The sequence below is a fragment of the Anguilla rostrata genome, chromosome 13 (assembly GCF_018555375.3).
Source record: "Anguilla rostrata isolate EN2019 chromosome 13, ASM1855537v3, whole genome shotgun sequence".
NCBI lineage: Eukaryota > Metazoa > Chordata > Actinopteri > Anguilliformes > Anguillidae > Anguilla > Anguilla rostrata.
This window is the reverse complement of record NC_057945.1, coordinates 36,518,901-36,545,939: the sequence shown is the minus strand read 5'-3', so window position 1 is coordinate 36,545,939 and position 27,039 is coordinate 36,518,901. Positions and strand designations below refer to the sequence as shown.

The 27,039-nt window shown below is 49.1% G+C and overlaps 1 protein-coding gene across 1 annotated transcript in view; it reads left to right on the top strand.

Annotated features, from left to right (window-relative positions):
* The first annotated feature begins 1,724 nt into the window (after positions 1–1,724).
* The window catches only part of LOC135238351 (transcription factor Sox-13-like), a 38,189-nt gene continuing 12,874 nt past the window's right edge, over positions 1,725–27,039 (top strand). Inside the window, exons 1-7 of the mRNA XM_064306138.1 lie at positions 1,725–2,060; positions 23,432–23,651; positions 23,912–24,017; positions 24,185–24,271; positions 24,399–24,571; positions 25,261–25,329; positions 25,652–25,769. Of these exons, the coding sequence (XP_064162208.1) occupies positions 23,433–23,651; positions 23,912–24,017; positions 24,185–24,271; positions 24,399–24,571; positions 25,261–25,329; positions 25,652–25,769 (772 nt within the window). The 5' untranslated portion in view covers positions 1,725–2,060; position 23,432. The remainder of the gene's footprint in view (positions 2,061–23,431; positions 23,652–23,911; positions 24,018–24,184; positions 24,272–24,398; positions 24,572–25,260; positions 25,330–25,651; positions 25,770–27,039) is intronic.

The window sequence follows — 27,039 nt, the reverse complement described above, 5'->3', positions numbered from 1 at the left end:
ATGTGTCCTAGTCAAAATCCTGACTCGGACCCGATAGAGATGCTGTGGTAGGACCTGAAACGAGTAGCTCATGCTTGAAAAGCTACCAAATTGTTTGTAAGTGGGAAATAGCTTTTACACATGGGTGATATGGGTGTTTGATAACTTTTGTCATGAAATGAAGTAAATAATTTTACAAATATGTTTTGTGTTTACTCAGGTTCCCTTTGTCTAATATTACATTTTGTCTAAAGATCAGAAACCACTCAGTATAGCAAATATACAATAATAGAGGAAACCAGGAAGAGGCAAATACTTTTTTCACGGAACTGTATTTTATTTATTTTTTTTTTCAGAAACAGCTCTTGAGTTGCCTCCGGACAGACATCTGACATTTCACTGATGTAAAAGCTGCCTGCCCTTCCCTCGGCGTGACCAGGAGAACGGTGGACTCCAGGCATCGTGAAAAACACTTTTTCGATGACTGTAGGCCACAGGCCTGGTGAACACCCTGCTCCAGCACCCTGCCACCAAGGGCCGAACGTAAACAAGAGAGAGAAAAACAAGTTGCCAACAAAACCCCTCTGCTCGGCAGGAGCCGCAAGGGTGCGAGCGGGTTCTGAAAGCCGACGAGACAAAGGTAGCGGCGCTGGCGCTGCCTTCCAGATCTTCCATGTGACAAGAAAATGACATGGAAATAAAGGAGGAACGTAAAAAGGGGGAGAGAAAAAAGATAGGATGGACAGTGAAGAAACAAGGGAGAGAAAGAAAAGAGAGAGAAAAAAAGTGGAAAGGTCTATAATCCTGGAATAGTGGTAGTCGAACATCTCCATGGTAACAGGCACAAAGGCCTGTGGTTTCCTATTGATGGCTAATTGTATTCTTCACAGCTCTTTTGTTAATTGTTGTCTGCCCAGCTCCCACTTCCTGCTGGGTTTTTTTAACACAAAGGCAGGAACAGAGGGGATTAGAAATGGCACATCGGCTTTAGACTCTCACCCGGCGCTACGGAGACTCGCTGTGCTGCACAGGCGGGAAAGCGAGAGAAAGACATAAAACGGGTCGTTAACACTTTGAGGACTGGCACACACCTGACCGCCTCTCGCGGATCTCTCCGCTGAGAACGCGAACTCGCGGTTTTAACGGTTAAATCACAATGTTTGTCTGAATGTGGAGGACGTTTTTTTAGTGCGTCCTTTCTTGGAATATGTTCAGGTTTGGCCTTGCAGTGTCTGAAACATGTCTCTAAATGAAGTGGTCTTGTCCTTCAGTTTAATCATTAGCTCTGGGTAGTGCAATAAGTTATAGAATTATGCAATTCATTGTCAGCTGATCCATGTAAAACTTTTAAATGGGAAAGAATGGCCCCTTTTTCCGAAAAAAAAAAAAACTTCTGTATTCTTCAGAAAAGTATTGGACATAATCTCCCTCTCTCTCTCTCTCTCTCTCTCTATATATATATATATATATATATATATATATATATATATATATATATATATATATATATATATATATATATATATATAGTTGTGCATACCTGTTTGTGTGTATTCTTGCTGTATTCGTCTGCAGCTTATAGACATGCGCTGTAACATGATTTCAGTGTTTATAAAGACTTTTGATTAATTGTCGATTGATAAAAATTGAATTGTTCTGCGAGCCATATTCGTTAGGGGCTGTTTCCCGTGGTGATGCTAATTCCCCAAAAGCCACCTGAAATCTGACGCGGACATTTGGGTCGAACCTTTAAATGAATTTAAAGCTGCGTCGACTGGAAAAAGACCTGCCCCTTTAAGTGGGAGGTGAATGGCAGGGACACAGAATGTTGGAAACAAAATACCAGAAAGTCAGGGAGAGACTGCAGGGAATTGACGGTGTGTTGATAGCTTACATTGGTTTACTTTAATCATTGCTGTTGTTGCATTGTAGGTTGACTATCTGACATAGTCGTACTTTAGTGACTCTGCGACATACAAGTGTTTAGTGGAACAACGCTTCCAGTGCTGTGAAATAACAAATTGCCCATTCAAAAAACAGGAGAGGAAAAAAGTCCGCACAGAACGGGTTTCCCTGGAGTGGTAAGTTCAAGCGTGAACTGGGCTGCAGATTTCATTTGAAAACGTTTCAGTGTATGAACGATTTGGTAAACAACCTTAGTGTTCGGGCTTAATGTACGATATTAGATCAAGGTACAGTTTAAATTCGCTCCAGTGATTTATAGTGAGCCATCTAGTTTGGTGATTATGACGATTACTTCCGATGCATTGCTACTTCAACTAACTTCGCGTGATCGTGGCAGGCTATCCGTAATTACCAACATCAGTCTGCCATCAGTAGTATCTATAGCTTGCCAATACCAAGTGTGCAAAACGAAGCTGACTTGTTTTAATTGCCATCCGAAATAGGTTCAAGTATATTATATGTGATGCAGCGATTTCGATCACTATAGTTACGCGCCGTGCGCCGCGTGGTTTCTCGAAAGTAATTCAACTTTTAATATGGAACGCCTGTGTTCATACATTTACATTTCAGATAACCGTACAATTTGCTCGTCGTTAGATATTTATCTGAGTATTTTAGGATGAACCTGTCATTGTTTAAACTTAAATTATTTGCGCAAGGAAATGTTCCCACCACAGTGTGTGATTTAATATTTCAGTATATTTGGCATAGCAGCGCAAGTTTTAAAGCGGGTTTCATGTGGGCTCGTTTGACAAGTTCGCTGAAGTCACTTGTCAAAGTGAATGTCAGCGCCACCGTCGTAGCCTATAGTCACTGTTGCAGTGAAATGTAGCCATTTGCAACACATTTCGTCTTTTCAGCTAGGTTCAGTGCAAGTAGCATAGCCTGCGCTGCTATTAGACTAATAGAATCTACGCCTGTCATGAGGGCTGATGATAAGGGATGTTTTAACGGATGCACAGCGTAAATCCATTCCTTGAGCTTAGTTTAACGGAGCGCGAGGCCAGTGGTCCAGGCTCGTTAATGGTCACATGTTTCCCATATGAAAGTAGGGGGTCTGACGGAGCTTTGGGGTCATTTTAAAGACACGTTCGCTCTCACTGTCTATAGCCTACTGTTCTCATCTGTTTGGATCTTTGGAAGACTGTTCGATTTGTCTAGAGCAGGAGTCAATGAAAATTGAAAACAGGTGGGCTGTGTGTTTGTGTGTGTGTGTGTGTGTGGTGGGTTGGGGGTGATTGGTAGCAAGATTGTTCTATTTGATGCGTGACCCCAGTGACAACAATGCACTCCTGTCGGTGTCTGGCAAATGACTCCAAGCACCTGAGTCTCGCGCTTCCATTGTTGCCGACCATGTCGTCGGCTCATTAAAAGGGAAGTTGGCAAAGTGGCCGCAAGTGTTGGCTTCACAGTCACTGGCTGTGCACAAAGCCGGCTGTCAGTGGGGAGTCCCTGACCTTTTCTCCATCACTCTCCTTCTCCGTCTCTCGGTCCTCCGTTGCGCCTCGTTCTCGACGTCGCCTGAAAGCGGAGACCGCAGTAATATTAAGTATGCTGGCATAGTGGCTTGCTGAAGCGGGACCTCGGGACCCTCCTCCAAGATCAATCGCCGCCTTTGTTGAGCGGGATGAATAGGAAATGCCCCCTCTGCCTGTCTCTGTGAGAGACTGTGACAGACCGCGTCCGTAATGTTCGACCCAGCCCTGTGCACGACGGCACAATTTAGCAGTTGCTGTAGCACGCGCGCGTTCTAGGTGACTCCCGACCTGTCTGTTATTCGTATCACCGATTTATTGTGGCTTCGGCCTTTCATCTGTAGTTGCATAAATTTTAACGGACGCAATTTTTATAGAAACTTAATTAAAATTTAGTACAAATGTACACAACCCAAGCTCCTTCTCATTTTCCTTGCATGCTCATTTATGTCTGAATCTGTAATCAAAGTGAAATTCTGTATTTTAGTAACTGCCAAGAAAATAAATAGACCTTTTCATTCCTTGGTCTGCCTGGAATAAACTGGCCTGACCTACAAGTGTGCCGATGATATGTTTGCGGCTCGGATGTTGCTGTGTTTTTTAACGGCTCCCTTACAGCCTGTGGTACGGCCGTATTTTACAGTTTGTCCATTCAATATGACCCCCGTAAAGTAGTTCGGGGACCTTTGAAGTAGCCTATCCTGTCGCACGAGTTTGCAGTTAGTTTACTGGACGCTATATTGCAGTGAGTAAATATTCAGCTAGGATTGAAAGTCAGCCTTGACTGTGCCATCGGTGCAGTAAGCATCTCTTACTGCGTTCTGCCGTTCGCTGGATTCCGTGCATGGCATAAGCTCACCTGCGCAGGTACTCGCACAGGTAACTCTGTGCGTCCTGTGTCGTTTTATGGAGAAAGATACACGTCGCTTAAGATTGTGTGAGAATTGCTGGTGATAAGGCATGTTTTCTGTGGCGTCTTCTTCGTGGTTGTTGTCCTTCTCGTTGTACGCCTTTGGAGCTGGGGACCTAATTGGGTGAGTGCAACCCTGGCTCTTTGGCCTAGCTTCCCCAGGCTGATGGGGATTGCTGCTGGCCATTGCGCCAATAAGCCTCACTGACTGATTGAGAAGAAGAAGAAAAAAGAATAAGGGTGTTTTGCAATCATTCTAATTTTTTTAAGAGCTTGCCCAAAGTGCCCTGCGCCCCCCCCCCTTTTTTTCCATTGATAGTGAGGTACATTTGTGGTTCTGCTGCTCAAACAGTGAAACAAGGCCTCACTCATCAAATACAGCTGAACATGTTTCTTCCTGAAAGAACAAACGCTTAATGCAGTTTTTTTGTGTGCCTGTCTTCAAAACAGTATAAGAGAGAAAAGATATCTTCCCTTGATCATATTTTATTACATTTTTTGCATGAAAGAGTCATCGAATGATGTGAATGAGATCACAGAGAAAAAGGGCCACATTTATTAAATGGTTTCCTAAAATAGCCAACATTTATTTTCTAGATATGGGTCCTGTCCCCCCCTCTTCCAGCTTGTGGTCTTTGTAGATCTGAGTTGGTGAGTAACATGTTATCTTTATGTGAAATTTCTAATCAGTTAACAGGGATAAATGTACTTGTCACACAAAATGCACGTCTTTGTGACTGTGCAGCTAACGTGCTGTGAACGGTCTTCTGTAAGAGTGTGATGATAAACGATTGCATTGTTAGAGAGATATAATTAGCTCTAGTGTATTTATTCAATTTTAAGCTCAGATTTTGCTCAGTGGTCCCACTGCTGTTGTAAGGTTACGTGGCAGCGTGAATTGGCTGGACATTTCAGTGAAACAAAGTAATGAGCTCAGCTCAATTTGACTTGAAGCGTGTGTAGGACCAATAGCCGATTTAGCCAGGTTCCTCTCTGGGTTTTACTTTCTCGTAAAACCACCCTGGTGACTTTTTGAACAAGCTTGCTTGTGTCGAGTCCTTCTGAGATGTTGAGAGTCTGTGCCTAATGATTTTTTTCCTTTTATCATGTCCCTGAAAAGAGATTAAACATATGTGTACTCCACTACGTGTTCTTACTTGCTTATTTTGCACACCCTAATTGTGCCTTTATGTGGGAGAAGCAAGGTCTCAAATGTATTTATTTATTTATTAATTTTTTAAAAGTGACGCATAGTATTGGTGTGGCTCATACTCGGTAGCTTAACAACTTAGTATACAAAGGTGGAAAGAGAACAAATAGTTTGGCCAATTGAATATTTCATCACGGAAATACTAATCAGTTGCTTAAATTTAGGCTTCGGTGTTAATTATTTAACAAAACAAAAGCAACAAATGTGGGAGGGGGAAAAAGTTGAATTAATGGTATTTTAATTATGATTTCTTTCTCCATGGGACAGTGAATGTGGGCTGCTTGCTGAGTTATTTACACTGAATGAACTCCAGACTCTTGAAACTTGGGGTGAAGGAGGAATTGTTGTCCTCAGTAGGCATGTGCTATTCAGATGTCTGATAATCTGAGGGTGAGCATGCTCAGTGGAAAAGAGAATACTCTTAGTTGAAAGCGCGGCTTAAATATAGTCAGTGTGCGAAGCAACAACGAAAATAACAAACTTGATATGATAAGAAGCGTCCGCGTTATCTCTCTTATCGTTCATTTCCTGGCTCACTAACGGCAAACAAATGTGGGCTGATAGAAATCGCTTTTTTATAAAATAGTTTAAAATATAAAGTTTTTCTCCCATCTGTGGTTTCGTGCGAAGTGCTGAGGACGTGAAATCGTCACAGATTTCAGCTTTGATAAAAAAAATTTTTTTTAAATGCGAAAGAAAGAACTGGCACTCTCCCCCCCCCCCACGCCCCAGACCAAACCCATCACTCCTGTGTACACATCATCAACCCACCACCCCCTATATGACCTGAACCGGAAATCAGAAACAGTGCCATAATAATGGAACACAAGTCTTTAGATACCTTTCCAGTAACCGGCAGAGGACCAATACCTCTCTAGAACAACTCCGCTTCATTGTTCTGCAGACTTTCTCTCCGTCACATATCAGGAGGTGAGGACATTTGTCTCATTTTATGAAATCCTTCAATGACAAATTAAGTTGTTAACGATATAGCCTTTATTCTTTTTTTATTTTATTTTTTTACCAGTTTTCCTGTCCATGAATGAATTTTCTCTATTTAATGGTATTAAACATGTATTTGCTGCCGTTGGAATTTCACAGTTAACTTCCCTGTGTATAGCTTACCGTCAGCATTTTTTTTTTTCTGCAGGAAATATTCTTTATTTCTCTTGTAATGCATGCCTGTCGTTGTTATTATAAGTTAGAATGAGACCAAAATATTCATCATTTGCTTATGTTGTTGCTGGGCGCAGAATAATTCTTATGACACAATAGTGCTGTTTGAATTTTTCTGCAGTACGTCTTTCGAACTAGCAAGTATAATTTATTGTCCTGGTTTGCGGTGTGTCTGTGTCTGTGTGTCAGTGCTGTAAACAGTAATGATGAGATGTAATATAGATATGCTACTGCTTTAGAGGTAGACGGAAAAGCAGATACAATATGGAGGTGTATTGCGAAGCAATGGCGAGACGGCGCTGCAGATTCTGCCTTATTTTACAGCCCTTCGTCGATTCTTTTCTTGACTCCATGCCTAAATGTGAAGTGATGAGCCGTACAGTTGACCGATTGTTTGGCTGAATTGTTTAACCATTTATTTATTTATTTATTTATTTACTCATTTATTTATTAGCAGCTCTGGGGTTTAGATGCTATTTTTTTAAATGTAGTAGCCCTGAACTCAGAATTACACAGGTTCTCAGGGTGTGACGCCTCACCCGAAAAAAGAAGGGCTTTGCAAGTTTAACTTGCAGAAAGAAAGTGCCTTTAGTTAAATCTTATTCCCATTTACTATGCCATTCCTGCCCCGTCCTTCTCTTTTAGAGTTTCTCTGAACTTCTGTTTATGCAGTGCTGCAACTGAGGTCCTGGTCCCGTGTTCAACATTATCCCGATATTTAAATCCAGTGTTTTATCACTTTTTTTTTTTTCCCGCTTTGCTTTTGTGTCCGGCTCAGCTTTGCGAGTGACACGAAGGAAGCTTGAATCCGAACAGAATCGTCTGTGCATAAATGCTTTCCACAGTTGCAGTTTGTCTGCAGAGTGCGGTTGGAAAGAGGTGCACGTCTCTGACTGTGACGTGAAACGCGGCACCTCCAGGCAATGCACTTAATTAGCTTTTATTTGCTAGCGGGACAGGGAGGAACCTGCATCACAAACAGGAGTTGTGATGGTGCCGAGACACAGCCTGTTGCACACCTGCTGTAAAGACATATTCTGCACCGCGCTGCTGGTGCTGCAGTAAAATGCAAAAATCTTTCTTTATTTTTTCCCCCCCCCATGAGCAATAAGTCTAGTGCACCAATGGTGTATAAAAACTTTACGTAATTGCATATCAGTATGCATGATGGAATGAGAGGCAAAAGAAAATAATTCGTATTCAGTTTTTTTGTACTTTATACTGTTCATACATACATGTATATATGTATATATTATATTATATATATATGTGTGTATATATGTATATGTATGTGTATATATATTTATATATATTCTTGGTGTATTTGCAGTGTCCTCAGTTATTTGTTGTCGCCAACTGTTGCCGTAACCGCCGCCAGTTTTATGTCATGTAGTGGCACCGTGCCAGTCTTCCCACCTGACGTTTGGCACAGTGCGGCGTGGTGTGATAATCGATGATCGGGTCATCGATGCACTTCGGCGCTTCGCAGTGACGAGAATTGAACGCTTACGAGACGAACCGCCTGTCAGACGACGGCCAAGGTCTCGCCCTCAGCCAGTTGAGACAAATATTATCCTAAACAGATATCGCATGATTTATTTCTAGTGATTAACAAATTGTGTTTGTGTCCTTAAATGGAAATAAGTGGAGGGGACAGTGAGTAGGGGGTTTGAGTGTTATGGCACAAAGCTTTGTTGTAAGAGGGGAGTTCAAAATAACATTTAGGTAATTTCAAAATGGTTTTAAATTGACCAAATTTTGTTTTATATATATATATATATATATCAATTAAAAATATGTTAATTAAAAATGATTGTATATACTAATTAAAAATATATTAATTAGCAAAATAGATACCAAGATTAACTGTGTTCTTAAATCTTTTTCTTTTTGCATCATCAGCCAGTGTTTTTTGGGGGGACCCATTTCTCTGTGCATACATCGGTTAGTATTTGCTTGTCATTGTTCGGCATAAGCTAAGCATTTGTTTATTCATTCTTTTCACAGTTGGATAGTTCAGAACAGCCCTGTTGACACAGTGGTTGCATTCACACACTATCAACAGGACACGGAAATAATTCCAAGCACATTTGCATGTTTTTTCCTTCAGTGTTTTAGTCCAAACAAATAACAGGCCATGCACTAACACATTCATTGGCACCGTATTGCCAAAATTATGGTTGCTCGCAAATGTTTTTTCAACAATTATTTCTTGTGTTCAGTTACACTTCATCTGGGTATATTTATTTAACAAGTAAATCTGATAGCAGCTTGAAAATACTTCCAGGTATTATGTGTGCCCGCTTTTGGTGGTCCCAAGGCCAGCCTTACTGTATCACGGATACAGAAAATCTACTGCTCTGGAAGGCTGCTTCAGTAATGTTTGACACGTCCAACCAAAAACTTTCCCAAGTCTTATTTTTGTTTTCAATCAGCCACAGAACAGCCCCTTAAAATGCATTCTGAAGTTTCTTGAGAACACGTCTGCAATCATTGAACGTGAGTTAGCCGGTTGTTTTCAGATAGCCTGCTATTCTGTTTAATAAAAACCAAAGTTGTGTGCGTGCAGGTTATTCAGTAATCTTCAGTTGTGATTTCTTGCTGAAAGTGAAAATGGAAAGCAAAATGTGATGTGCTGGTTTAGTTTTGACGGAAAAGGTTGTCTTAGAAAGCACCCCTAAGATCTGTGACTGCATGTATAATTTGCACCTTGTCCCAAAGCTTGCTAGTAAAAAAAGATCAGTGATTTCACCCACTAATTTGCCAGTGGAACCTTCAGCTTACAGATTTGAGGTACTTTTCCCATTTACTGTGGATTATAAAATCAGTTTAATTCAAAAGGAATAGAATTTACCCTATTTTTCTCAATGGCGAATAACACTTCACGTCTATTTTTAGCAAATCCAGCGCTTCCTGTTTGTTCATTCTTCTCATCGCATGAGAAATACTCGACATCTTTAAAATTTTACAGTTTAAAAAAAAAAAAAAAAAAATTACAAATCTTTTAAGCTGACTCCCGACAGAAGCATGTCACGACTGCACTGCATACCGAACATCGTATGACAGGCAGGCCACGTTAACCGTGATCAACAATACAGTAACAAACAATTAAATAATAAAAACACGCCTCGGGTGCTTCTCTCGGTATGTGCTATTATGACATGACCTGACACGACTATTATGGTTATTATGACTATTATGTGTGACCATTTTCCCATGCTTTGAAAGTTGGAATTAATCCTGAAAATCAACATGTTTGGTAGTGTTTTGAGGATTAATTGGCTTTTACTGCGTTATCAAACCTTATCAAAACAGTCTTTTTTTGCCCTCTCTCTCCCTGTGAGCAAAGGAATGAGGTTTCGCCCGATTGCATTAAAATGTCTAGCTAATAAAATTCTAGCTAATTTTGTAAGCCAGCTGAACAAAGACAGGAACATTTCTTATGTCACATGTTGTGGGAGGGAGTTTGTTTGGAGGCACAGGCCTCCAAAGCGGTCATATTTTTGTGCGTGGAAAGGGCGTTTTAATTTAGGCAACCGGGATAGTGGAGACTTGGCTTCCGGCCTTTTGGCCGGATTCTGCTCCCTCTGCCTGGGGGTCTGCTCCGTCTGCCTGGGGGGCTGCTCCGTCTGCCTGGGGGGCTGCTCCCTCTTTGAGTGGCGCGTGGAATAGGTGCGTGCGGCGGGCCGCTCGAATGGAAGGGAACACCGCGCGGCGGAGAGTGAGTGAGTGAGTGAGGATGTGAGTGTGTGCGAGGGTGAGTGTGTGTGAGTGTGTGCAAGGGTGAGTGTGTGAGTGAGTGAGTGAGTGTGTGTGAGGGTGAGTGAGTGAGTGTGTGTGTGTGCAAGAGTGAGTGTGTGTGTGTGTGTGTGTGTGTGTGTGTGAGTGTGTGCGATGGTTAGTCACCCATACAGGAAGGAGTTTTGTCATGCAGAGTACTGCTGCTGTTCAGGCCTAGGCCTTACGTGTTGGGCTGCTGCTTGCACCCAAAAAAAAATAAAACTGTTTCTTTGAAGTGCCCGCTGTTACCTTAGATATGTTTGCAATTATATAATAATATATTATTATTTTTTGTGCAAGATATTCTCCAGTCCCACCCCAGTGCGTTGTAGTTTCTGTGAAAATGTTTAATTGCTCAGTTTGATGCATTCATCCTGGTAATTAATTGGCCTACTTAATTAAATAATTTTCATCAAATAAGGTTAACCTTTCACCTGTTTTTCGTAAGTTTGAATTGGTCTAGTCTGCGGGAAAAACCTGACTGATCCCTTTGAAGAGTAGGTTTTTTTTTAGAATGTTTTTTTTTCTGAATTCTACGTGTGTCCTTGAACGCCTTTGCCTTAACAGTTACCAGCAGCGATTGTGACGTCATCATTAAGATTCTCAGTTAAGAACGTTCCGGTCACACATTCAAAGGGGCTAATTTTGCAGTTGGATTTTACGTGGGGAAGGTTCCATTGGGTGGTCTCTGGGGGAAGGCTGGCCAGTGAGGTGGGCTGGAGCAGCACTGGGCTGTGTGATGGGAATTAGATGTGGGTGGGATGGAAGAAGAGAGGTGATATTTTCTTGTGCCACTTGTAATTGTGTGTCAGGCCATCTTTGGTTTTTTTTGCCATGGAATCAGCAAGTTCTGGTTCATCACAGTGATTCAAGGTGTTTCCACAGTGGTGGCCATCCACCCACTATTTGACTTTCTGTTTTATTTATCTTCAAAATGTGGCTTAGAGTAGGTAGGACTAGAGTGACGACTACATGAAATGACAAAAAGATTTGTGGTCTTTTTGTTTTCACAATCTGGACTAAGCAGATGAAAGCAACTAATGTAATGACCGATAAATATGTTTTCATATATTTAATATGTCCTGTTTTCATTTTTTGTTCATCTATCAGAATATATCAAAGTGCATTGCTGTCAGATACTGTGCCCAAATTGGCCATGATTTTGGTTCGATGCATCGGCTGAATCTGTACCAAATTAAACTAGTTTGAAATGAAAACTCTTAAGTTTCTGCATGGACCAGAAATAGGAAAAATGGAAAAATTCAACAAAAAAATCAACTGGAATGGACACCTGTAATTGCGTAAATAAGTCTTATTATGCGTGTCTTGTTTGACATCTTCATTTTTGATAGTTCATTCTAGACCCCCCCCCCCCCCCCTGAACAGCTCTCTTTCAGATATCAGCAAACGCACCCAGCCGTGCTCATTGGTCACAGATGCCAGTGCTGTAAGCCCTTCACGCTTCTCAGCTTTTTTTTTTAACGATTCGCAGAATTTCAAGGTTACCCCTGGAAAAAAGAAAAGGAAAAAAAAACGAGTCCATGCATGTCAATCAAGGAGTTCTGCGCCGCTCCGGAGAGTCCTTTCGACAGCCGCGCGCGGCTTCTCGAAAAGTGGGCCGCGCGCGGCTGCGTCGATAGCGCGCGTACTTCGAGGGTGCAAATCGATCGTTTCCTGTCTTCGCGAGCTTTGATTGCACTGCCCCCCGTTGGCTGCTGTGAGCTGCGCGGGCCACGCGGGCTTTTCTCGCCCGACGCCTTTCGCCTGGTGTGTGCTCGGGTACGCTTTCCGCCATGTTTACCTCCTGCTACTAATGAGCTTCGGCCCAGGAGTGGTTTTTCCTGCCCAAGGAGAGGAACCGGTTTCTAGCTTTCTCTCTCTCTCTCTCTCTCTGTCCCCCCTCTCTCTCTCTCTCTCTCTCTCTCTCTTCTCTGTCTCTCTCTGTCCCCCCCCTTTCTCTCTCTCCCCCCCCCCTCTCTCTCTCCCAATTTACTCTGTCTCACACTATGTTGTTCTTTCATTCTCTGCCGTGCCCTTGTTCACTCTTTCTTTATCTACCTTTAACTCTCTCTGTTTTTGTTCTGTCACTCTCCCCCCCCACCCCTCTCTCTCTCTCTCTCTCTTGCTCTGTGACTGTTGCTTCCTACTTCCTGCCCGGGCTTGCGTAGCGGTAGTATCCTGTTTTGCGATGGTTGGTGCGCGCGCGTCCCTCCCCGTGGACGACGACGGGGAGGGGGGGGCTCGGAGCAGGGGTGTCAGCTGCTCTCGCACAGGATGTCCTGAGCCAGTCCACTGCGGCTTCACCCCCCTCACCTCTCAGCCCCCCTACCCCCCACGCCCCGCTTTGGGCTGCTCTTGGTTTGGCCCCCACCATGAGTTTGCCCTGCCCTTGGGGGCCTGCTGGTTCACGCTGTGCCAAAGATTTTTGGGAGAGGGCGTGTCCATTCACCTGTTTCCCATCGATGGCTTAGTCATACGCCTAACACATCCGCTGCATGCGCTGCTATAGCCACCTCCACTCTTCTGGGAAGGCTTTATGTTGGATGTTGGAGCATTTGCTGCAGGGATTTGCTTCCATTCAGCCAGAAGAGCATTAGTGAGGACGGGCACTGATTGGGCGATTAGGCCTGGCTCGCAGTTGGCTTTCCAGGTCCGGGCTCTGTGCCGGCCAGTCAAGTTCTTCCACACCGTTCTCGACAAAACCATTTCTGTATGGTCCTTGCTGTGTGCCTGGGGGCGTTGTCATGCTGAAACAGGAAAGGGCCTTCCCCAAACTGTTGGGGAAGCACAGAATTGTGCAGAATGTGATTGTGTGCTGTAGCATTAAGATTTGCCTTCAGTGGAACTAAGGGGCCTAGCCCAGATCAAGGGGTGTCCAAATACTTTTGGTCATATAGTGTACGTCTGTCTTGGTTACATGTCCCTGGTCCCACTCAGAATGGTTTAATATGCACAGGGTGGTGTTGTTCTACGAAGTTCACCCCCAACAGACCCCATTTGTGTGTGCGTGTGCATGTGAGAGAGAGATAGAGAGAGAGAGAGAGAGAGAGAGAGAGAGAGAGAGAGAGAGGACTATAAACATGCGCATGCTGCTGCTCACCTCAGTTTGTTGTGTTTTACCGACTGACATGAGCGTTTCCAAGGTGATCGTGCTCCTGGCCTGTGAGTCACTAGGCGAAATGGGTTTGTCATAATGGACGGTCGGTGATGCTTTTTGCCTTTGTTTTTGTTTAATTTCACATCTGGTATCAGGCCATCAGCGTTTATATTGGATAGTCAGATGCAGGCGATGTGCATTCAGATGTTCCAGACCTCAGTATTTTTTTGGTTATCGTGTGTGCGTGTGTGTGCGCGTGTGTGCGTGTGCGTGCGTGTGCGTGCGTGCATGTGCCCATGTAAACATTTTAAACAACAGGAGGAACACAAAAAAGCCTTCTTTTAAGAATGTAACTTTAAATTTTAACACACTTTAATAGGGCTACAACGCACTTAGTTTTCCTTTTCCTACCTCAAACGTTTAAACCACAGTTCCACGCTCTTTTTTCCATTTGCTCCTATAAGTTTACTCACAGTTCCTCTCTCTCTCTCTCTCTCTCTCTCTCTCTCTCTCTCTCTCTCTCTCTCTCGCCTCCTGCCGCTCTCCAGTACAGGAACAATACCGGGACCCGCCGTTGTTCAGAAGAAGTACCTGTTGCTCTCGTCGCTCGACAAAGAGCCGGCCGGGTCTCCATGGAGACGCACAGCTGCTCCGTCGCTGTGTGCTAAAGGGCTCTATTTGCCGTGCAGCGCGGAGTCAGGCTGGCAGGGGCAGTCGTTGTGGCGGTACATGTGTCCGCTGTCTGCCCCCCCCCCCTCCCCCCTTCCCCCCCCCCAGCTCAAACCCCCCCCCCCCGGCTACTCCCGTCTCTGGTACATCAGATGTGCACCACCGTGTGCACACACACACAGACCGCTTGAAGTGGGCCGACCTCCGAATCCCGGTATGATATTAAAGAGTGTCCAGGCTTAGAAATCTCTGCATTTGTCGTCTTCTCTTTTGTTTCTTCTTGCCTGAAGGAAAAAAATGGGGAGTGAGTGGGGTGGTGGTGGTGGTGGGGGGGGGAGGAAAAAAAAAGACCCTTCATGAACATCCTTTATCCCTCTCCTCTTGTACTTCTTTATTCTGAGTGTGTTTTTGTGCTCCATCTATTCAGCCCCCCCTCCCCCCTCTCCCCCCCCCACCCCGTATCTCAAATGAATGCCACCGTAGCCCTTTCGCCGAAGCACAATAACAGAACTGTTTTAGACCCAGAAAGCAGGATAATGGCTCTTGCTTTTTAACCTGCGTTTCTGAAAAGCGCTGGCGGGGGGATGTGTGGGGGGGGGGCGAGTGTAGGGGGGCCCTGCCGGTTTCTACGAAGAGCCCCAGAGTTGTGTCATCATCCTATTTCTGCGTCTTATTTTAGACCGCTCTTGGAAAAAAGCGGCAGGCCGAGATCCGGTTCGGTTCAGGCGCACGGCAGGTTGAGAGGAGCGTGGAGCCGTGCGAGAGCGCGGACGAGGCGTACGCGGGGGGCGGGGGGCAGGGGGGCGACCGAAGGGTTACTCGGGGGTAACGGTGGCCCCCCGGGGGGTGATCCGTCAGAGAGCCGTCTGTGGTGCTCGGCTCACCTGCGGCGGTCTGAAGCGGCCCGGCGCCTGTTCGCTCTGGCGTCCCCTCGCCGTGGAGACGGAACGCTGGTGAGCGCGTCGTTCGGTATCAGGGCTCCCTTCGACCCCCCCAGCGCCCCCCCCCCGCCTGTGGGGCATTTGCATCGGCTTCTTCCCCTTCCTCCGTGGAAAACGCCAGCGAGGCGTGGGAGGCGAGAGGAGGGGAGAGGCTGGGGCTCCCCCCTGTAATCAAAGCGGAAAAAAAAACAGGAACAGACCCCCCCCCCCCCCCCCTCTCTCTGCCCCCCCCTTCACCCCCGTCCCCTATCAACTGCACCCAAAGCCCTGAGTCCGGCATTGTGCAGTAACATGGGGCAGAAAGGACACTCACCCCCCCCCCCCCCCCCCCCACCCCAGCCTCATTGTGCAGAGGGGGGCCCATTTTTTTTTGGATTCTCGAGGCACAGGTGACGTTCGTTAGGATTCGAATGCTCGTGTTCCTCAGCCCGGCCCTCAGCTCATTGACCTGGTACTAGAGAGATCAAAAGGACCAACGAGCACCTGAGAGAGCCTTTGTGTTCGCCCCCCCCCGCCCCCCCCCAGACTCGTCTGCCGAGCGAAGGCACAGACGGAGAGAGCAGAAGTACCGCGTGCTGCTGAGGCTGCTGCGGCATCGCGGCTAAAATAAAAAGTATGAACATTATTGAAAAATGTAAATGCGTACGCATATTTAAAAAATATTTTTCACGTTCCTGGGACAGTATTTGTTAGAAATCTGAATTGAGTTTGCACGCTGTCGCTCGTGGCGAAGGGGTGCGCTATCTTTCGCTCCGTTCTGAAAATGATTCAGAGTGATTTACGCAAGCTCGGGCCTCGGGCCTTGGCTCGGTCCCGTCCCGTTCGCGGTCCGCACGGGACCGCCCGCCAGCCCTCGCTCTTCTTCTGCTCGTCCCCTCCCCCCGTTTCCTGTCGCGAACTCGTCCTGGCGGTCGGTTACACGCGCGGGAGCGCCTGGAGACATTTCCCCGCTTCGTTTGCGTGCTCACGGCCCGACTCCGTCCTGCGGTTTCACTCGCGGCGGACTCCCGCCGTCGCTTCTGCTCTCGTTCGATGCCTATCTGGAGACGGTGGCGCGCTTTCCTGCCGCAGGTCACGGGCGCAGCGGCGCATTTGAGGAATACATTATGCAAATGCAGCCCGGCCTGCCCGGGACTGGTCTCTGTTGACTTACTCTTCCAAAGCACATGTGTCCTAGAGAGAGTGAGCGTGAGAGCTGGAGAGAGGGAGAGGGAGAGAGAGAGTGAGTGTGAGAGTTGGAGAGAGAGAGAGAAGAGAGTGTGAGAGTTGGAGAGAGAGAGGGAGAGAGACAGAGGGGGAGAGTGTGAGAGTTGGATAGAGAGGGAGAGGGAGAGAGAGAGAGAGAGTGTGAGAGTTGGAGAGAGAGAGAGAGAAGAGAGTGTGAGAGTTGGAGAGGGAGAGAGGTGAGTGTGAGAGTGGAGAGAGAGAAGAGAATGTGAGAGTTGGAGAGAGAGAGGGAGAGAGTCAGAGAGAGTGAGAGTTTGAGAGAGAGAGAGTGAAGAGAGTGTGAGAGTTGGAGAGAGAGATGGATAGAGAGACAGAGAGAGTGAGTGTGAGAGTTGGAGAGAGAGAGAGAAGAGAGTGATAGTTGGAGAGAGGGAGAGAGTGTGAGTGTGAAAGTTTGAGAGAGAGAGAGAAGAGAGTGTGAGAGTTGGAGAGAGAGAAGGAGTGAGTGAGTGTGAGTTGGAGAGAGAGAGGATGAGTGAGTGTGAGAGTTGGAGAGACAGAGAGAGAGAGAGAGGGGGGGAAGCGTACTTCCACTCAGCGTGTAGATCAAAGCAGCGTGTTTTCCGGAGGATTCTCACAGGTGGCGTCGTCGCCGCCGGCGATGGCGATGGCCTGTCTCGCCGGCTCTCGGAGGGGGGAGAAGGGGGGGCGAAGCTTGGCGGACGCGGGCGAGCGAGTAAATGATCGCTTCACTGAGGCGAGCGGTAAGCCGCTTTTCCACCGCATGGTACCGGCTCGACTCGACTGGACTCGCTTTTGGTACCAGGTACTTCGTTTTCCACTGCAGGTGGTACCCCCGTCAGTGTAGCTGGTCGTCATTAGCGACGCCGCATGAAACGCGTTGCCCTGACCAGTCAGTGGTCCGCAGTGTTTTCACGTCACCTTAGTTTCGGTATCGCCTCAGCTCGCTTGGAACCTCGACGGAGGTGATACCAAAAAAAAGGTACAAGGTACCGGGTACTATCCACAACTTTTGGCCGATGGAAAACCAAAAAAAAGTCGAGTCGAGTTGAGCCGGTACCACGCGGTGGAAAAGCGACTTTAGATCGCTGCACTCCAGCAGCTCGTAAAGCTGAGCCGGGTGTTTCCTAGCGCGCGCTACGGCGAAACTCGCCAACGCCAGATTCCTCGCGGTCACCTCAGCGGGGAGGGGAGAGGAACGCGCGCGGGACTGGTGGGACGGTTTAAGACGAGGGGGGGGGGTTTGTGTGGCCTGTGGCTCGGAGCCAAGGGCTTGTGCCGTTCACAGAAAACTTTGGGGTGGGTGGGGAGTGTCTTCGGGGCCCCGGCGTTGTTGGTGCAGAGGTGTCGGATTTCACCGTCGGGGGTGGGGGGGGGCCTCCTGTGCTGGCTGCTGTTTGTGGTGCTGTGTGTTTATTAACCAGCATGCACTGCCTCCAGCCTCTCTCTCCAGCCTCTCTCTCTCTGGCCTCTATCTCACAGTTAGCCTCTCTCTATCAATTTTCAATTTCAATTTCAAAGTGCTTTATTGGCATGACAAATATAGGCACTTGTGTTGCCAAAGCAGTGGTTATAACATGCAACTATATACAACTACTATACTATACTACTATATAGCCTACTACTCTATCTCCAGCCTCTTAGCCTCTCTCTCTCTGGCGTCTTTCTCACAGTTAGGCTCTCTCTCTCTCTCTCTCTCTCCGTTCTCTTTCTCACAGTTAGACGCCCTGCTAGCGTTCCGGTGCCGTTTTTTTTTGTTTTTTTTGATCCGGTCCCGCGCGGACAATGCGTTGGCACGTAGCGGCGGTAACCCGCCAAACCCGTGCTGTTTTTTTTTTTTTTTTCTCGACGAGAGAAACAATGGCATTTGCATCAGGACAGGGCCCGCGGCGGGAAATGCTGCTCGACGTGTCGCGGCACCTCCTGACACAAAAAAAGAAGCGGGCGCTGGCCTTTCTTCTGCTCTGTGGGAATGATCACGCTTTCGCAGGTGCCGTGCCTCCCGGGCACCGCGCTGGCAGCCGCCTCGCCGTTCGCAGAAGAAGCTGGCTGGCGCTCTTTCGGGGAGAAAGGAGGGGTGCGCGCCGCGCCACGCCGCGTCCGCGGTGCCCGGAGGTTCGAGAACGCCGCGGCTTTCTGCTCGACGGGGGTTCACGTCCCGTCGGTCGGTCCGCTCTTTTCCGGGGGCGGGGGGGGGCTGTGGAGCATTTCCTGTTCCGTTGAGCATGGTGGAGATGATGTCACAGGGGGCGGGGGGGTGAGGGGAGGGGGGGTGGGTCGTGGGAAAGCGTGTCCGCACGCACAGCCCGCCACGCGCTTCTCTGTTAGCGTTTAGCTTTGCGTGCGGTGCTGGTCGTCGTGCGGAGCCGCCAGGTGCGTACGGTGTAACAGTACACACTTAATAAAAGAATACATTATTTTTATTCACAAACCAGTCAGGTGAGCTGTCACTGTCATAACGTGTTGACATGGCGGCATAGAGCATATTGTGTTGGATGTGTGTGTTTTTCTTTTAAAGAAATCTCTCCTTTTATGGACACGCCCACCTGAAAGGCTTCCTGACTCAGGCCTCTGATGAATGGGGGGGGGGGGGGGGAACACAGTTCTCTCACTTTATTTACTCGCTGTGCAGCACAATGGGTATCCAGAGCAAACCAAACACGAGCCTCCCACTTCGTTTACGACCTTTTTTGTTTCTACGGCTACGGCTAGCCGCGCTTGCAGCAGAAACTTGGGGCCGTCCAAACCGCCCTTTCTGCACGTCTCACGCGTGCGTGTGCTTCAGTGCGTCTGCGGTCGCTGGCGAACAGCGAAAGGCGCTCGGCTAAACGGCGGCGGTGAAGTCGCTGGAGCGTTTCTGTGCAGCAGAGACGCAGTGACTTGCCTGTTTCTGCAGCAGAGATGCAGTGACTTGCCTGTTTCTGCAGCAGAGATGCAGTGACTTGCCTGTTTCTGCAGCAGAGATACAGTGACTTGCCTGTTTCTGCAGCAGAGATGCAGTGACTTGCCTGTTTCTGCAGCAGAGATGCAGTGACTTGCCTGTTTCTGCAGCAGAGATGCAGTGACTTGCCTGTTTCTGCAGCAGAGATGCAGTGACTTGCCTGTTTCTGCAGCAGAGATGCAGTGACTTGCCTGTTTCTGCAGCAGAGATACAGTGACTTGCCTGTTTCTGCAGCAGAGATGCAGTGACTTGCCTGTTTCTGTGCAGCAGAGATACAGTGACTTGCCTGTTTCTGCAGCAGAGATACAGTGACTTGCCTGTTTCTGCAGCAGAGATGCAGTGACTTGCCTGTTTCTGCAGCAGAGATACAGTGACTTGCCTGTTTCTGCAGCGGAGATACAGTGACTTGCCTGTTTCTGCAGCAGGGATACAGTGACTTGCCTGTTTCTGCAGCAGAGATACAGTGACTTGCCTGTTTCTGCAGCAGAGATACAGTGACTTGCCTGTTTCTGCAGCAGAGATACAGTGACTTGCCTGTTTCTGCAGCAGAGATACAGTGACTTGCCTGTTTCTGCAGCAGAGATACAGTGACTTGCCTGTTTCTGCAGCAGAGATACAGTGACTTGCCTGTTTCTGCAGCAGAGATACAGTGACTTGCCTGTTTCTGCAGCAGAGATACAGTGACTTGCCTGTTTCTGCAGCAGAGATGCAGTGACTTGCCTGTTTCTGCAGCAGAGATACAGTGACTTGCCTGTTTCTGCAGCAGAGATACAGTGACTTGCCTGTTTCTGCAGCAGAGATGCAGTGACTTGCCTGTTTCTGCAGCAGAGATACAGTGACTTGCCTGTTTCTGCAGCAGAGATGCAGTGACTTGCCTGTTTCTGCGCAGCTTCCCTTTTTGTTTTTGTTTTTTGGGGCTCAAAGACCTGTCCGTTCTCTTCACTTTCCCCTCACCCAGCGTCGTTTTCGAGGCATGTTCGATTGGATGCTGAAGGCGACGGGCTTCCGGTACTTTCGCGTTCCGTTAAAGTCCTGTACCGCGAGCCGGGAGCAGGTCTAGCGCCGCGTTCTTCCTTCCCGGTCCTGACGGGCCGCAGGGTCTGCTGGTTTTTGTTTCGCGGCCTTAATATCAGCAACCGGTTCAGACCCAAGAAACCAGTTACATTACATTACATTACAGGCATTTAGCAGACGCTCTTATCCAGAGCGACGTACAACAAGTGCATTAGTTCAAGGTGCAGAGGTGCAAAAGAAGCACACTAGAGTGAAGTAAAGATCGTAGTGCCAGAAGCGACCACATAGATCAGGACTCCAACCCTGTAGGGTAACCTGTTCAGCAAACAAACAAACAATCCTGCCAAGTACAAACTAGCACTGGAATCAGTTGAGGCGAGTTAACTGTAATTGACTGTTTTAATTGGGCAAGTTGGTCGAGTGTGAGCACCGGCAGGCTGTGCAGGCCCAGGAGTGAAGATGACCGGTTTAGGGCGAGGGCCGGGCCGAAATGCTAACTGCTTCAGCTCTGAGGTGAGCGATGGTGCCCGTTGCCGTGGACTCTGTCCGTTTCCGGGCTTTTTTTAAAACTCCCGTTCCAAAGACTCTGGCTGGCTCTGCTGTGACCTGGCTCTCCGGGGTCGTCCGCTGTGGCCACACGTCCGTCTATCTGTCATCCCCCCCCCCCCCCGTCTCTGTCTCTCTCTCTCTCTCTGTTTGTCTTGGTGTCTCTCTCTCTCTCTCTCTTTGTTTGTCTTGGTGTCTCTCGCCCCGTGAGTCACTCCTCCCGTGAGTCCCCAGGACACTGAGGCAGGTTCCCACAGGAGGCTGTAGGGTGGCGGGGGCGGGGGCGTATTTTAAAAATGGCATTCTCACAGGCACAGGCGCAGGGGGGGTGTGTCCCCTGGGGGCCGGGCACTGACACGCTGGCGAGGGGGAAGGCCCGATAGAGATCAGGGAGCAGGTCCGCGGCGCAGGAAAGGGTGGTACTGCCCGGCTCGCCGGCCCCAGGGGCCGCGGCGCGGCGCTAAGAATAGAAAGAGACGGGCCGCCATGGCGGGAGAGCGCACTTGTTCTCATAGCCCCCCCCCCCCACCCCCTTCATCCTCTTCCTCTTCCTCCTCGTACTCATACCAAGGGCCCAGGTTTAGGAGCGGGTGACTGGCACGACATGTGGGCTAAACCAAGTGGGCACCTGAAAGGGGGGGGTGGGTGTGTACATTGGTTATGGTCAACATGTGTTGTGGTGGCGGACGTGGCGTTGGACGTCCCCCCCACTATTCGCCAGGGCCACAGAAATCGCTGAATGGATTTTCTGTTTATAAAGCGCGGCTTTCTGTCTGTTTCAGTTCTGCCATCAACCCCGCCGAGAGGAATTAAGAGGAATGGCGCCAGTTTCGCGTTTGATGTGACCTTCATGCCCCTTTTTAAAAAAAATCGCATTCTTGCTGAACTTTGCGGATAGGAACCTTTCCCTACACGCGCAGGTGTAGCCTGCTTGTTAGTTACGGAGAAGAGTTTTGGTCTTTTTTTTGGTGCAGTGGTATAATCCTCCTCCCAGTCCACCCCCCCCTGTTCCCCGTGCACGGTTGGCACATTCCGCCCGTATTGTTACCCCGGTGAGGTTTCCTGTGGCATATTGCTTTTGTCCACCGCGCGTCCATTGTTCACACTTCCTTTGTTCCCCCTCCTGCAACAATGGATTTTTTTTTTTCCTTTTTTTTTTTTTAAATATACTTTTTTCCCCCCTCTGTTTCGTTTGTTTTGTTCTCTGTCTGGTGTGCTTTTTTTCCTGTTGTTTGGAAACGGCTGAATCGAAGTTCACAAAGGTTCACAAAGCCGTTCTTTCACAAAGCTCCGTCCGTCTCCCCACTGGCACCATGACGAGAGAGAGAGAGAGAGAGAGAGCAGGCTATAGCCACGGTGTATTCAAAAGGCATTTTCAGCAGGCTGTTACCTGTTACCTTCCTTTTTTTTTTACTTTGCATCAATAGGTTGTCATTCATGCGTAAGTGCAGGTCACAGTCCCTTGACCCTGACCAGGAATAAGCAGGTGTAGATAATGGATGGATGCAGGTCATGGTGCATTTTTCCTTTCTGTGGGGAACATTTTTATTTTTAGGCCCGAGGAATAAAACGTTTGGATAAAGCGTGCGGTCGGTCATGGTGCCCTAACGAGTCGGGGTTTTTATAAACGCCCTGTACGGCCAACCGGCCGCTTGCCCTGGGTTTCATTTTCTCAACGGCGGGGCTTGTTCGTGCCGCCCGCCGGCCGCGCCCTACTTGCCCGAGCGAGTCGCTCCTCTGCGTCCGATTGGCCCGAGGCTGTGCTGAGCAGGGCTCGGGACCCGCCGGCCTACGAAACCCTACGGGGCCACACAAAGCGCCAGTGTTCCGCATGCAAAGCAGCCGGCCGTAGGATTCCGTAAACAAACTGAGGACGCGCTGTCGAGATAAGGCCCGGCCCTGGAAAGCATAGCGCCCTGGCGTAGGCCACGTGGAGCCAGATAGTGGGACTGGACGGGGCGAGGAGGAACTCTCTCTGCAGCAGAGTTGTGGCCTTCTCACTCACCGGCTGCAGAAATGTAGTCAAGCCTTAGATACGGCTTCTCTTTCATCTCGAGAGTTCTCGGGAGTTTAAGGAATCTTTTTCTTAGGGAACGTTCAGCTGAACTTTATGCAAGCAACTTAAAGAGTTCTTAAAAGATGTTTAATGTTTCTGTGTGATAAATTACTTCATTGTTTTATTGGTCTAATCTAGGGCTGGCCAAAAAACAGCTGGTGTGGGTGCAGGTTTATTTTAGCCCTGCATTAGGACACATTACATTACATTACAGGCGTTTGGCAGACGCTCTTATCCAGAGTGACTTACACAACACCTCACCCTTTACACCACACTGTCGCCCTAATGACACCTTATTCAGCCAATGAACTGATCTTCTGTCAGGACCTTGATAAGTGGACTCAGGTGTCACAGTGCTGGGTCAGAAACCTGCACCCACACCGGCTCTTTTCGGATAAGACTGGACACCCCTGCAAGCCTGCTGTTTTTGTGGGTTTAACCTCCATCACTAACCCCCCTCTGACTTCCCCGCCCCCCCCCACAGGATGTGTCAGCCTGCCCCCCCATCCCTGCATCTTCAGGCCAATGGCAGCGTGACCATGGTGGGTGTGGGCGTGAAGCTAGAGGAAGAGGAGGGGCCTGGAGACGGGGGAGATCTGGGACTGGAGCCCCAGCGAGTCTCGCCCTGCGATTGGTCCATGCAGCCGCCCAATGAGAAAGCAGAGAGGCGCATGGGAACCCCGACCAGCACGCACTCATCCACAGTGAGGCCAACGTCAACTGCTTAGCAATAACTGCCATTTTGTGAATTTCGAGTGGAGATGAGATCGACAAATAGATGCTGCACATAAGTACCCTTAACCTATTCACCTTGTGTAGAGAATCATATATTGCTAATCATTCTGATCTCCAACTAGATGGCATTTTGCTGGTTAGTTTGCCCCCCACCCCCTACTCAGACTGTGCCAGTGGGATGGAGATTGGGAGTGGTGGGTAACCCTCGGGGGTCTTGTGTCCCGAATAGGAGGGCTCTCCCAGGAGGGAACAGGCACGCCGGCCGAGCTCTCTGGGCCAGGACGGGGGAAGGGGGAGTCACTACCGAGTGGACGTGCAGCCCATCGTTGGCGAAGGTAAGATGTCCGCCTGCCCGCTGTCTGCATCAGCCAGAAGTAGGGCTGTGGTCAGACGGCATGAAAGTGAGCTCCTCAGTGGCCGAACACCTTCCGCAGTAAAGAGCCACTTCCTTCCCTGTTTGTGTCCATCTCTCCTTCATAACTCTCCCTCCTCCCCTCTGCAGTGGTGCCCACTATTGAGAAGCTCCTGGGCTGTGACTGGAGGGAACGCTTTTTGGGGAAGGGAGCAGTGAGCGGCACTCAGCTGAAAGGTGAGGTGAAACGAGGGTGTGGTGTGGGGGGGGGTTCACCCATGTCCTGCCCATCCTGACCTGCTGCCCTGTGCCCCCCCCCCCCTGCACGCCCCCTCTAACGCCATCTGCCCCCCCCTCCCCGCAGGCACGCCGGAGAGCCTGGCAGAGAAGGAGCTGCAGCTGCTGGTGATGATCAACCAGCTGTCCACCCTGAGGGAGCAGCTCCTGGGCGCCCACTCGGAGCAGAGGAACATGGCCGCGCTGCTCCTGGAGAAGCAGCAGCAGCAGATGGAGCTGGCCCGGCAGCAGCAGGAGCAGGTGAGTCCGCCCGCGTTCCCGCGCAACCGCTCGGAATGTCGGACACCGCGGTTCCGCGTCGGAAGCGGACGTAGTTCCGCGTCCTTGTCCGGACGCTGGGCGCAAACGAGCAGACGTGGCCGCCCGCGTCTCGGATCACGCCGTGAGATTTCGGCGCGAGCGGAGGCCGTAAATGAGCGGGGGATGCCCCGAGCCTGGAAATCCCCGATCACTGACATGGCCCGGGACCGAGCGGAGGTTTCCGGAAACACACGTGTGTGACACAGGGGAAAACTACCGCTCGCAAACGGCACGCCCAAAATTTCACAGAAATTCAACAAGGTCTGATATCTTCCAGATGCTCTGTTTTTCCTGCAGTGAAAATGTGTGGTTTATAAATGTATGTAAAAATACAGTCTTTGTGTGTGGCTCTGGATGAGAGGGGTAAATGCAGAGGTGTTAATGTATCTGTCAGAACTGTGGACTTTCGTAATAAAAACGAAACTCCCTTTATGCGTCTTCGCCCTGGTCCTGGAAGAACACATTATCGCTCCGCATCAGGACCTTGCGAGGGCGAGTGAAGTGTTTTTGCGAGAACAGCATGAGCATGTGAAGGAAATGATGGTGTGGGGCAGTGTGTTAATTTCCTGCCCCCCCCCCCCCCCCCAGTGCTGTGACAGAGTCTAACGCACACTCACTCTCTGATGCAGATCGCTAAGCAGCAGCAGCAGCTGATCCAGCAGCAACACAAAATCAACCTGCTGCAGCAGCAGATACAGGTGAGGCACACACGCATATGCACACACACACACACACACTCACACGTACATGCACACGCACGCACACACAAACCCACACACACGCGCGCAAACGTACGCGCACATACGTGCACGTACACACACAAACACATGCACACACACAAACCCCCACACACACACACACACACACACAAGTACGTGCACATTCCTTGAGCGTGCAGACATTGTACGCAACTCGAATCTCGCCTTGTGTAACCTGAGCCGTGTGCTTTGGCACCCCCCCGTGACCTCTGACCCCTCCCTGTGACCTCTGACCCCTCTGGCGTGCTGCTTGCTCCAGCAGGTGAACATGCCTTACGTGATGATCCCCGCCTTCCACCACAACACGCAGCCTCTCCCCGTCACCTCGGACACACACCCGCAGATGACCCTGCCGCTCCAGCCAATCCCCTGCAAGCCAGGTGAGCCTCTCCAGCCAATCCCCTGCTAGCCAGGTGAGCCGCCCTCACGCCACCGTCGCCTGGTTACGGAACAAAGACGCCTCGACGGGTCATTCATACGTGTCCTTTCAATTTCTCTGCTTCGGTCTGTCGATGTGTCAGTTCCTCACAGTTTCCACAGTTCCTCGGTGTCTGTTCTCCACTGCGAATCTCATGCTCCCAGTTACTGTACATCTCTTCATATTATTTATTACGTTATTGTAGTCGATGTTGTAATCAACAAGGTTGCAGTGACAGATGCTGGATGCTTTTCACCATGTCAAAACGCTAGCGGCGTGCGATCTTAGCCTTGGTGTTGTTAACGAAGCTGGAAATGGAGAATAGGACCCCCGTAATCTTCATCTGTCCCCCCATATGTGTGTGGGCCAGGCTGAAAGACCATTCAGCCCGCGCATTGTAGATGTTTGCTGAAAACTGGGTTCGTCCAAAATTACCCATTAGCCGCTGTGTTTATCGGTTAGCTAATGGAAGAGTTATAAAGGCCTTTCTCCCCATTTTCCTGCTCGTTTATTTTTTTCTGTGTGTGACAAAGGCCGTCTCTCAGGACAAAAGGGAGGCAAAAGCAATTGTTAACTCCCAGGGAGAGAGAGGGAGAGGGAGAGAAAGAGGGGAGAACAAGAGAAAGGGAGAGAGAGAGAGAGAGAGAAAGAGAAAGGGAGAGCGAGAGATTGCGACCTAGCGGAACACAAAGGACTGAGCCGTCCGGGCAGAGCCCAGGCAGTTCAGCTGCGCTCCCCCCACCTCATTAAACTAATTGTCTTCGGATAAGCCGTAATGATTGCCTCCCCCCCGCCCCCCCCCCACCCGCCCTTTTTCTTTTCTGTTTGTTTCCTGCGCTTTGCCCTCTTGACGGTGTGGGGTTATCGGGTCTGCGCCGGGGGGGGCATTGTTCTCTCACCGGCAATAAGGAAAGAGGAAGACCGGCGGAGGCCCGCGATGCTCTGAGCCGCACTGAGCGCTCGAGGACGGGACTTCAAAGGGAACGCGCGGCCAACCACGAGTTCCTCATTCTCGCTCTCCTTCCCCCCCCCGTCCCCTCGTCCTCCCCCCCCATCCCCTGGCAGTTCACTTAAGGCACCGTTAATACCTCCTTTTGTGGTTTGACTGGGGTGGGTTTGAATTCACGCACGCTCCCGTGTTTTCTCTCAAGGCCTTTATGGACGTGAATGCTGCATGGAAACAGTTAGGGTGTTGTGACCGAGCGTGTCCGTGCAAAGGGCTTTCTCATTTC